General features: G+C 39.6%; 2 protein-coding genes and 1 long non-coding RNA gene across 3 annotated transcripts; 1 reads left to right on the forward strand and 2 right to left on the reverse strand.

Annotated features, from left to right (window-relative positions):
- Positions 1 to 233: 233 nt before the first annotated feature.
- LOC112180624 lies at positions 234 to 2497 on the forward strand. The gene is made up of 3 exons (XR_002928380.2): positions 234 to 462; positions 1332 to 1569; positions 2312 to 2497. It is a non-coding gene; the product is annotated as an uncharacterized LOC112180624 (long non-coding RNA).
- Positions 2498 to 4521: 2024 nt separating this feature from the next.
- LOC112177712 lies at positions 4522 to 4905 on the reverse strand. The gene has a single exon (XM_024315971.1). The coding sequence runs from the start codon at positions 4903 to 4905 to the stop codon at positions 4522 to 4524; it is 384 nt and encodes a 127-aa protein (XP_024171739.1).
- A 4792-nt stretch (positions 4906 to 9697) lies between these two features.
- On the reverse strand, positions 9698 to 12397 carry LOC112175688 (transcription factor MYC2). The gene has a single exon (XM_024313408.2). It carries the CDS (start codon positions 12231 to 12233, stop codon positions 10152 to 10154), a length of 2082 nt encoding a protein of 693 aa, XP_024169176.1. The 5' UTR covers positions 12234 to 12397; the 3' UTR covers positions 9698 to 10151.

Consider the following 12397-nt stretch of genomic DNA (forward strand, 5'->3'; position numbering starts at 1 on the left):
GCATAGAATCAGATTATACAAAGGAAAAAATAATCGTACAATTAATCGGATATCTATGAATATCTCTAATTCAAAATTCAATTACAACTAGGTCAAATAACCTAGAATTTAGGCCAGACACATATTTTTGATTTACTTGTACACTTTTAACTTTTTGATATTTTCACGCTTAAGAGGAAGAGAAAAAAATTGCAAAGGGTGGTATCCCTTAGTAGTGACATTAACCCCAAACTCCACCAATGTGATTGGAATTGATTAGGGCAGTTGAACACGTGGGAGAGCACCTCGGGAAACCTATGCAAATGGCCGTGGGCGTTGCCTGCCCTGCCTTAAAAAGTTGAACCCTTTCGTTTCGTCTCACTGCCTCAATCACCTCCCCCTTTCCCTTCTTCAAGAATTTGACCCTAACCCACCACTCTGGTTCTACAATCGAACCCAGATCTGCTTCCATTTCCCTTAAAGGTACGTGCTTTCATCTCTCCCATCTTTTCTGTAATTCAGAAAACACCAAACCCTTGGTTTCTTGCTTTGTGCATATCATAATCTTGCATTTGATGTCTCTGTTTCTTTCGTTTTTGATACGAGTAAACTGTGTACTGTGATGCTTCAGGATTGATCAATAGGGAAGGGTTTTAAATTCCATATTGGAGTAAGATAAAATGATCAATTTTTGAATTTTGTTATGGTGAATGCAGAATTGCTGAAAATTCAGTATTTTTTTTGTTTTAGGGTTTATGTTTTGGACTCTGCTTTTAGCTTCAGTGAACTGTGAATTAAGCAAATGGGTGAGAGGGGTTTTGTTATTAAGGTTCCCAACTGCTTTGTTAAGCAAGCACAACGTGCATTAGTCTTGGCTCTTGAATGTTCGAAAAGGCATTTGTGAAATGGTAATCCTTTGAGACCTGGATTGTGGTATTTACTGTCCACTAGCTTGATTTAAATCGACATTGTAAGCCATGATGTATAGTTTGTATTGTGCGCCTATCTATATAGTAGCGTATGTAATATCCGTTGGAAGCATTGACTATAGAATATGTTATTGCACCGAGATTAGTGGCTTTGGCTATCAATGTAGTGACCAGCATTCCTAAAGCTTCTTGGTAGCTATGCTATAGCCATCCTTTGCCAAATTGGTTGCTTTATGGGGTGTTTTATGATGTCATTGATTTCCTTTCTATTTAATGTCATGGTTTATTTTAAGTTTGATATATTGTGTCAGGTTGTAACTAATTATATTGATGTTCATTATTAATTGTCGTCCTTGTAACACAGGTGTTTCAGTTCTTAAAATTATTGAATGAAATAGCTTAATGAAATGTTCATTACTCCAGGAGTTCCGGGTCAGAAAACAATAAACTACATGTCTACATACATGAAGGACTGCTTTTAGTCTGAAAGGGGATGCTATAGAGATCGATGCTGTTATAGCTGTTTGACGTTCATATCTGGATTGTCTCTCTGTTGCACTAAAAGATGATAAAGATTGAACAGGGTTGAAGGCATAAGAATCTAAGAATGGAACTAAGCTGCTAGCATTGAATTTAAACATAATTGAATCCTAGTTTGATGGTAAAACCCCAAACTTCATATCCCTCTTCCTGTTTTTATTTGGAAGAGCATCTTTTAAATTATAATCATATTATCTGGTGTGGGTGGCTTACTGAGGTTATGCATTTTGGGTTTACTCGTAAGAGTTCAAATTGAACAAATATTGTTGTAGATGCTCCATTTCAATAGGATAGGGGATTTTAAGTTAAGAGAGTCTCCACATATTGAAAGTGTAGAACATTGGACTTCCACTTCATAGCATGACGAGCATTTAATATATGACAATTTGCATTGCAGATGAGTGGACAAAATAGAAGGTCACTTGAGGGTCTTTCCCACTTTAAAGCAAGTTGTTGATATGCTCCTTTTTGGGAATCTATTTTTTAGTTCTTGAAGTAAATTAAAACTTGCTTAATTCCCAATCACATAAATTTGCCCCTAGACATCTTGCATATGTGCTGACTAACTAGGAGATATAGTTAGCTATGGTCAAAAAATTAGTACTTGACATCTTGTTTTTGTTCGAGGCTTTCTGTACTTGTTAATTTTCTATAGTTTATATTTTTCTAAGTCAATCCCCTTAGTAAATGCTGTTCTTTTCTTTCATTCAAATGGATCTTAATTTAATAGAGTTCCCACCAGTTGCGACCCAAACCTTAATGGTAAGTTACCGTCAGATGGGGAAACATTGTTCATGAAGAGTAGTCTTTTGCACTCTTTCTTTGTTTAATCCATGCTTACACTTGCTCTGAATATGAAACAGGCAAATGTATGAACAGTATTCAAACACAGAATAGTATTACAATGAAGCCTATTGATCAAAGAGAGCGCACCAGGGGTCGTAATGACATTCTCACTCGTCGCTTGAAGAACCGAGAAAGACAACGTAGATATAGGGCCCGGAAGCGTCTTGAAGCAGAATTGAAAAATTCCAGCATTATAAAGCCCTCAACTTCACCAGATGTAGAAGTGCAATTTAATGAAACTGTTAGCAATTACACACCCCGTGTGCACTGCAAACGGAATTGGAAAAAGGATGCAAGGAGAGCTCATGTTTCTAAGAATCCTGAAGTTACAGCTAATGCTTATGCTGTCCCTACTTTGATGTCAACCAGTGTAAGTCAAACCGTGTTCATGTCTGGAACTACAGCAGATCCAAAATTTGAGAGTGAAACATATTCAGAGGTATCTGTTGACCAAAATAACTGTGAAATGAATAGACCTAAACTGGGGAGAAGAGATTGGAAAGCTGATGCAAGAAAGAAGAAAAACTAAAGCAGATGACAGATAACGCCTATTTTGATGGAGGGGTAAGTTTATGATTTGGGTAGATAACTCCTAGCCATTCCATCAAACGGAATGGTAAACAGTAGTCGTTGTCTGTGTAAGTTCTTCTACTTCTGCTCTTACTGACATCGTAGGAATGGGGAAAGTATGCAGTAATTCCTTAGTTGGTAAATGTTGAATTGCAGACATGTAAGCTTAACAGTGCTAGAAGACCATTCTTGGACTTCTGTACTGTTTTAGTTCTCTAACTAGATCAGTAGTCTAAAATATCAAAATGTATGAGTACTGTTGTTGAAGTATTGTTAATATAAGGATTGTTATCAAATGTATCATCTCTAAAGACTCGTGGGATTTGAATATCTGCTTATTAGAAAGCATTGCATCTTTTATTGTTTCGAACTTCATTACACATGATTTCATATACATGCAATTGTAGATAGGAGTATCTATACGGAACTCTGACGTGTTTGTGTTCCTTCCATATAAGAGAAATCTTCAGCATGTGCCACTATCAGCATCTTCTTTCGTAATGGCTTTTTATGTTTATATAATATCTTAGGTCATTGTCATCATCATCATCATCATCATCATTTAATGAAATTTGTTTTTCTTACCGCCTGTTAGGGATATGGTTGTGATGAAAATAGGGTAGTGAAGCCTGAATGGATTTAAACAAGCTGTAGATTATCGAATCCTTGTGTGTGTGTGTGTGTTTTTTTTTTTTTTTTAGATCAGTGCGTTTCAATTCATTATTATTTTTATTCAATGGGTGGTGTTGTTAATCCAATATACATCATATTCTATAGTAAAAGCATTGATCTCTTTGGAAAATGATATGGCAGAGAATGTGTCTACACATTTGTTGTTTTACACAAAAGCACTCGCAAAATGTAGATGTTTAGAAAGCCTGTGTTGGAACTCTAAATATCAGAGCATTCAAGGGTGAACAAGTTGGAAAAGGATTAATCATGTCCAATTTGCAATTCTGTGCGGAATCCTGTAAAAATTAACTCTCCTAGGATCCATTTTTGAGTCTGGAGGTTATCCCTTCATGTTCCAAGTCAATAATTTCTGAAGCCAACAGGTTTGGTTCATGGTTCGTGCAACTGTTTAAGACAATGAGAATGGAATGAAAATGGAAATTTCGGATATTGATCCTTGGATGAAAAGGTTGATCCTTGGATTACACTCGAGGTTAGAGTTTGTTTCGCGAAACATTGCTAGCTTGAAATGTCATTCTCATTCCCTTCCAATACTAGGAAATTAGGAATCAAGGAGAATGGTGATAAAGCCTTTCCGAACTTTGAACGTCTTCTTCAATCTCTGGCACATGAAATGAAAATCTGGCGATTCTGGCCATTCAATATATTATGAATTCATTTGTTGCAATGAGGATAACAAACACAATCTGGCTATTGGATTCCTGATTCCCCTTTCATTAATATTAAGAGATAGCTATTTCTAACGTGAGCATAGTAATTAATCCAAAATTCAAGAAGAAGAAAATGAAAGCGAGCAATTTTGTATAAGGTACTTTTAGGCTCAATTACAACTATAGTATGTTTAAATCGATCTCCACCATATATAATCCAATATCAACCAGCCATACATGCAAAGGGAATTAGAAATAAAGTAATAAAATGCAAAGTAAAAACAAGGAACATGAATTAGAGAAACTTCGGTGCATTAATATAAGTTCCTCCCTTTGCTTTCTTTTCTGAGCCGTCCCAAATTCTCAAAGCTCCAATCCCTTCTCATTCCAGCGCTCCTAACCAACTTTGGTTCAGTGCTCCCTTCATATGCAACTCCACCTGTGCTACAAAGCCTGCGATGCCCTGCCTTTTGGGCATTCTTCTTCTTCTTGCCATTCTCACCCAACAAAGGAGCTGACCTATCTATTGTCTCATAATAAGGCGGCGGAGTTAGGTTTCCGGACCAGCTTCTGTCCATGTTTACACAGCATAGCTTCCTATTACATGCCTTCCGAGCCTTGCCTTGTTTATAGTTCCTTTCGGAGCCCGAAGAATCCGTCCTCTGCAGAACCTGGCAAGTCAAGCAATTGAGGCTCATGGTTACAATGTGTGTGTGATGATTTATCTCGTGTGCCCTAGATAGAAAGCTCTTCAACAATCAGAAGTTGGAAAAGCCTTCAACTTCAGGCAAGGTTTGCATATGGGGAACGGGTATGAACAGGGTTTAACTGGAGATGATCATGGAAAAGGCACCATTACATTTTTGTAATGGAATGAAGGGAGAAGAGATAAAAGAGAATGAAATATGTCAATGCTTCAAGAACCTTGGAGGCAAACTGATATTGGTTGGCATAACAACCATCAAATAACAACCAAATGTTATTTTTGTTAGTTTTGGATTTGGATTAGGGCAATGCCAACCCGGAAATACAGCTTAACCAGTTCTAATTTGGGCCAGTCACCAATGATATATCCCTATCCAATTAGATTACTGCAATAGGTTAGGTTTATATGCTGTCACATTGCTGTGCTATGTATCTTTCAATCAAACTTGGTTTAGTCCATTTTACGTTTTTAACGAAAAAAAGTGTTGTTTACAACCGTTTTATGCAAATTCTATCAATACATCCAGCATGTCACATGTGAATCCTGCTGTAACGAAAAATCGGACACATCATTCATTAATATGTAAAAATCTCAACTTGCTACGTATGTTATATCAGTATTAACATTTAAAGGGCAATATAATGATACTCACAAAATTACTTTGTATTTTGATCTCACATCCTATGGTCCTATCTTTAAAACTTCTTTTTCACGCAATGGAGATCGATAACACATTAATTTTGTTTTCTGCATATATATTATGTATACCTATGAAATATGAAGTGTAAAGGATTAAAAATTCAAATAAGTATTTGCTATGAATTTTCGACAGTGTTGACTTGTCTTAGCAAAACTTTAGAGAGGAGTCTTTGAGTTATTCAGGAGCAACCTTGACAAAGGCACTCGAGCTTAACATCCCGTGATCTTTCTCTGCATAACTAACCGGCCGGCCAAGAAAAAGCCTTGCACCAATTAAGAGTCTGAATTGATAATCATAATTCATGAGATCATGTAGAGATATCCTAGTCGACTAAACAGTCCGTAATGTAAAGTTGAAGGTATTATGTCCATATATCCAACTGATCAAACTCATTCATAAATTCAAGGTCAGTGGTTTTAAGCTTAAGTGATCCATTCCTCATCATTAATGCTTCTTCTCCTTTACAAGCGGAATTGGGAAAACAGCATGTGTTCCAATTCACGTCGGATGCTGAGTTTAACGATGTTAATCTTGAGTCCGAGGCCCAAGTAAGAAACTCTCGTCTGTCAAGTGTCGATCAAGGAACACACTACAACATCATATTGGCATCAATCGTTGAACCTATGAAGCAATGCCCTATTGGAATCTGGTCTCACTTTACATATTTTGATAACAGTCATATTGCCAGTAATTCACCGGCTTGATTTTTTCTTAATTAAATTGAGATTTCATGTTGGGAAGATATGAAGCTCTACCATGGTTGGAGAATCATCTTTGAGACCATAGATGGAGAATCGATCATTTTTGAGACCATATTGCTTTAAATTGAAAGACGTACTCAAGCTGTTAGTACGCTTATATGATAACTGTTAAAATGGCTTATGTTGAAACTAGAATCTCATCATTAAAATAAATACTGTAGTTTTTTTTTCTTTTTCGACTGCTAGGAATAAATACTGTTGTTTGAGTGGTCTTGCTCTATACATCTCAATTAGGATCTATAATTGTTTTATCTTAAGAAAGCTCATCTTGAAAGTTCCTCCCTATCCTAAAGAAATTAATAGGGAATGAACAATCTTCCAGATGATCCCAATCAATTAAAAATTCAGATGAAGGAGATTGCCTAGCTACCTGGTAAATTAAGTTCGATTATAAAATCTATTCATTGCTACCTTTCCCTAGCAATATTATTCGGTTTCTTCGTTAAGTACAATATCAGTGGCCTCTAGCTTCGTTTAATCAAAACTTAATAGGACTTGACTGGTACCTTTACCAACCTTTATATTTTTCTCATTTTCTATTGCTGATATTCCTGATAAAGTATATGACTGGTAGCGAATAGCGATTGTACAAAATCAGAAACCTAAGTGCTGGAAGATGATTTTTCTTACAAGAACTTGATACGTCCGGTGGACGGTGGTATTTCTCTGCAGAAGAACAAAAGATGTCCCAAGTTCAAAACCCTCATCCGCTAAGATCAAAGCAAGAGATAAAGAGAGATGATTTTCCTTTTTGCAGAGTCTACTCATCTTAATGAAACATATTTATATATATTAATTCATTTAACAAAGCTATGGGTAGCTTTGAACTCAGTCATTCGTTAACTGTAAATTAATCAATCCATCTCAGGTGCCCCGCAAAATATCTTTGTTGGGAGTGCCAAGTTAAGCAAAGCTAGAGCCTACAGATGAGGAACACCGAAGCCTCCATCCATCTTGGGAGTGACATAAAGTATCCCAAACGTGCCAATGTATTTTTTTTTTTTTGGAACAAACAGGCAGAAATTAGGTCCCCTAAACAAATTCCATGTTGAGGAGTCGAATACTCACAGAGAATTCATCAAGTAAGAAAGAACACCGTGCTAAAAGATAATAGTCTCAGTCCCCTCCTTAGCAAAAACCAAGACAAGACATTGCACATGGTAATATCCGATTGAAGAGTCACATGCCTCTCAAACAAACTGTTTTTTTTTTTTTTTTTTTTTTTTCATATGGAGGGCAACCGAATATATCTTGAATCATATAGCCAGAAACAAAAGCAACTAATGCGAAAATTTAGTGTATAAAAGAACTAATTTCAGTTTAGTGTTGTAAATTTTTGACTAAAGTCCACAACATTCTAAACTCACAATAAATCATCAATTTCATTGGTCAAGTCTAAACACTCGGCTAATTATGACTATCAAGAATTGATGTGGTGTAACTCGAATCTAATTTGATATGACACAGTGAAAACATGATAATTATATAGTTCAAGTGACCCGAAATAACAATCTTATGCATGCATATACATTCACAACTAGATGAAAAATAAATCCGCATCAACAAAATTACCTCTTCTTATAAGTCTCATTATCATATAAGAAAAAAAAGTCCCAAGACTCTCAACAGAAGAATCATAATTACCTTCCACTTTCCAGGTAGACAAAATAAAAACAGTGACAAAAATTCTTCAAAATATAATGAGAGTGTGATGGGTTGGGAATACTGAAATTGTTAATGGTATACAGCTCCCCAAATTCTCTGCTGGGACCTTGTTTTGCTTCTTTTCTTAATCTCCAAGAACCCTTTCAAGCTAAGTGGCTGAGCTGATATTATCGCAAAGGCTGTGCTTGATTTGGACGTCCACACCACACCACGTGTTAATTAATTTAAAACAATTAAGAGTGGGCTGAAGCTTAACGAGCATCAGGTGGGCTCCAGCTTAACGAGCATCAGGTTTAGTAAATTTCTTTGAATTTGATTTTTTTTTTCTATAGGCATATGCAACTTGCAAAAAGACATGATCAAGAGGTCATTTTCTGGATACACTAGCAGTAGGATTGAATTTGAAACACAAGTTCTTGAAAGATCTTTTTATTTTATTTTTTGAAAATAAAAATTATAATTAATAAATGAATAATCGATCTACTTCTGATCATGTTGTAGTCTCTCACTCTTTTGTAATATCAATATATAAGTGGTTAAGTTAGAACAATATCGATACCGTGCTAATTAATAATGAATCACGTTTGTTGTGATTAATCGCTCACGAGTCAAGTTCAGATATTTTGTAATTAAAAAAGAGACCAAATATTATTTTATTTTGTTCTTCTAGCACCTCCGACGTAGTACCAAATGGCATGGGATTCCGCTATGTCTACGATGTATTCAATGTCAAATGAGTGACCTAGTTCTATGTACCATTGTGGGTACTAACACATCTTCTTGTCTATCTAGAAATGGTATGTAAGGGTCATTCTGGCTTTTGATCAATATATTGGCTAATACCTTCTTCAAAAACAAAAACAAAAAATCAATATATAAGTGGTTAAATTAGAACAATATCGATACCATGCTAATTAATAATGAATCATGTTTGTTATGATTAACCGCTAGTGAGTCAAGTTCAAATATTTTGTAGTTAAAAAAGAGACCAAATGATATTCAGTAAGATTTTGTTATTTCTTTTTGTATGAACATCATATCTAGCTAAAACTTTATGGTGGAGCACCCTTCAACATTTGACGTCAATCCTGTTCAAATCTGGACACAGAAACCATGGTTGATACATGTAACAGTAAATTCTGAGAATCCAAGATTGTGGAAACCAACCATTTTTACCCTAATCATTGCATCAAATGTTGAATTTAATCACCTGGAAAAAGCAGTGTGAGTGTACCATTTGCAAAAAGCATGGCACAGTTAAAAGAGGATCTAACAACTTTTAGGGTTTCTTCAAGTTCACAGCTTTAATTATCCCCTTCGATCTGTATCTGTCAACTAATTATCACCTTCAGTCACTCATTCATGCTGCTGCTTCTTATTGCTAAATATGACAGTCGAAAATCCAAAAGATGACCCTTCTTTCATCCGCAAGTGTCGGTATAATAGACTCTACCTTCTAGAATTTGGGGCATTTATTCCCCATGAGAAAAATGCACGAAAAATAATAATATTCCCAACAGAACCCATCCAAGCTAGAATTCAACATTGAAAAAGCCCCTACAGTCAGATGCTGATACGGGTGAGAATTCATTGAACCAAGGCGGGCGCACTTTGAAAGGGTCTCTTTCTTTGAGCTCAGAAACAACTTAAAACTCAGGTAAAATCGAAACACCTTCACCTTCTTTCGAGGTTTGAATTTGAGGAACCAAGAGATTGCAATGTTACATCCTGATACAAATACTACTAGTACAACATCACTAAGCCAGAACTTTCATGAACTCCATGAAAGTTTAAATTTTATGACACATATTTACGCATTGACGATGATGGATACAAGATGGGGAACACAGGGTTTTCAAATACAGCTACATTTGCTACATGGAAAATTGTTCATCTAATTTAAGCTCGTCCAAGTCAATCTCAGACTCAATCTATAATGCTACAACAACATCACAAAAATCTACTGAAGAAGCGGATAGAACAGTATATATCACAGAGCTCAGCTCCGCTGCTTTGCCGGGAGCCTTAAATAAAATGTCCCAAAGCACCCTGCCGCCGATAGAAGCAAAACAAACTCAGCCATAACTTATTCAGCTATCTGTGGTTTACGTTTTATCTGGCATCCCCCACTTTGGCTGATAGAGCTAACCTGAGCTGCTCCTGCGTGTAAATCCGGCTGCCCATCCTCACCGTGGCTTGCTGGATCATCAAATCATTGACTACCGAGACGCTGGCATGGTGTACATCCAAGTCCAGCTCCATCAGCGCCGCCATTAGTCTCGCCGCAGGGTGGTTCTTCTTGCTACATTGAATTTGAATCCTAGCGTCCCATCCGAGTATCTTCACATCAATATCCAAATCGATCAACTTATTAGACCCTTTAAGCTCTTGGTCCAAACCCGAAGACGTTCGGGACTCTTGTAGCTCTTTACTTAACGTCTCCACTTGCTTGTGGAGGTCCTCCTTGTCGGACTCCGTCGTTTGCAGCTTCGTCTTGAGCTCGGTGATGTAAGAGATGGCGTCTCCAAGCAGAGATGCCTTGTCCATTTTCGAAACATTTGGGACGACAGCTCGGAGAGCATAGAATCTCTGGTTGAGCTTCTCTCTTCTCTGTCTCTCCGCCTCTACGTGGTTCAGCGGCTCCTCTCTGCCGTTCGCCGGTTTACGACCTCTTTTCCGGGGTCGTTTTTCCGGGTCCACAACTCTGCTACTGTCAGCCTCCTTAGCCACGGAGGCTTCGAGGTCGGAGTGGTCGGAATCTACTGGGCCGGCGCTCGATTTCACGACGCCGCTGCTCGACGGTAGAATCACTCCCGAACTAAACGACAGGATCCCCTCGTCGTTGCTGCCCCTCGACGGCGGCGATCTCTTCTTTTTGTTGTTGTCTTCGGCGGCGATTTGGGATTGAGCCGAAAACAACTTCCCGTTGTTGGCACTGTAAGATGTCCTCTTGCTCTCGCCGAAGTTCAATATCTCGCCGGATTCCGGCTTCAAGGAATGAGAATTCGAATTCGAATTCTTGACGCTGCTGCCGTCGTAGGCGTTGTAATCGGAGAAGTTCAGCTCCCTGGTGAAGAAGCTCTGCGTCTGTACTTGCTGCTGGGCTTGGTGGTGGTGATTGCTCTGAGATTGTACTTGGAGAACGGCGCTCGGATTCTCGGATAAGCCACTCGAACTAGGGTGGCTGTCGAACTGAATCGGCTTCGAGATTTGATGGTTACTAGTACTGGGTCCTGAAGTCGCCGGACCCATGTGCACTGAGTCCTTGACAACTTCAATTGTGCTGGCCGGGTTGTCGTTGATCCACAGCGACGACGGGTCGTTCTCTCCCTGATCGGCGGCGCCACCCATGGGCCAAGAACCGACTTCAAGGTTATTGAAATCAAACAACACTCGGACCTTGTTCATCAGATCCGCGCTCTGGTATATAAGCTCCGTCGAGCCCAACTCGACGACCCCATTCGCCGTCGGGACGCAGACCATAGTCTGTAGGCCGAACAACTGACCTTGTCTGGCCCGCTCGCACGGCGAGTCGGCGAGGCGGTCCGGCCCGGCGACCCAGACCGGGTTGGACTGAAAAAAAGCCTGACCCGGCAACCCGACGCCGTTGACGAAGTTCTGGGTCATGGAAACGAGGAAGAACCATTCCGTATCAGTGACTTCCTGATCCACGACGTCGTCCTCGGCGGTGTTGTCGGCCCCGGAAATCAAAGAGTTGAGGTCTCTCAGCACCTTCTTCCGGTACTCCTGCTCGACCAACGACGTCGTCGTTTTGGGCTTCGCTTTCACCTTGTCCCTCTCGTCCTTGTAGAACCCCTCGCCCCATCCGAGCACGGAAGCTCCGGACATCTCGTACGACGACTGCCAGAAGATGGCGTAGGTCCAGCTCTCCCTGGCTCCCTCGATCAGCGCCTGAAGCCGCTGCATAAGCGTCTCCTGGTTGAACGGCGCAGCGGCCGGCGGCGGCGGAGGCTGCGACTGCGACTGCGACTGCGCGGCCGGAGGGCGGGGATAGTCGGAGGTGGAAGCGGAGGACTGAGGCTGGTGGAGGGGATGTGCGGGCTGGGTTGCGGGCTGGGCCGGCTGGGCGGCCCAGAAGGAGGTGAGATCGGAGTTGCTCATGAAGGCTTCCATGAGAGACGCGTTGTCGTCCGTCCAGAGATTCATGGTGGGAGGTATCCGGTAGTCCGTCATGTGCAGAGATGAAACGCACCGTTTTTTGGGTTTGGTTGTGGGATTAGGCGAACTGGGTTTTTCGGGGAAGAAATGGGGAGAGAAGATGGGTGTGTGGGGGAATGGGGAAGAAGAGGAAATGGGGGTTTGGAGATTTATTTGTGGTGGATTTCAGCTGAATTTTA

This window comes from Rosa chinensis, chromosome 7, assembly GCF_002994745.2.
Source record: "Rosa chinensis cultivar Old Blush chromosome 7, RchiOBHm-V2, whole genome shotgun sequence".
Classification (NCBI taxonomy): domain Eukaryota; kingdom Viridiplantae; phylum Streptophyta; class Magnoliopsida; order Rosales; family Rosaceae; genus Rosa; species Rosa chinensis.

What these genes read in the sequence shown, in the direction of transcription:
- LOC112175688 (XM_024313408.2), bottom strand. Translation starts at nt 12,233, where the DNA reads ATGACGGACTACCGGATACCTCCCACCATGAATCTCTGGACGGACGAC.
- LOC112177712 (XM_024315971.1), bottom strand. Translation starts at nt 4,905, where the DNA reads ATGAGCCTCAATTGCTTGACTTGCCAGGTTCTGCAGAGGACGGATTCT.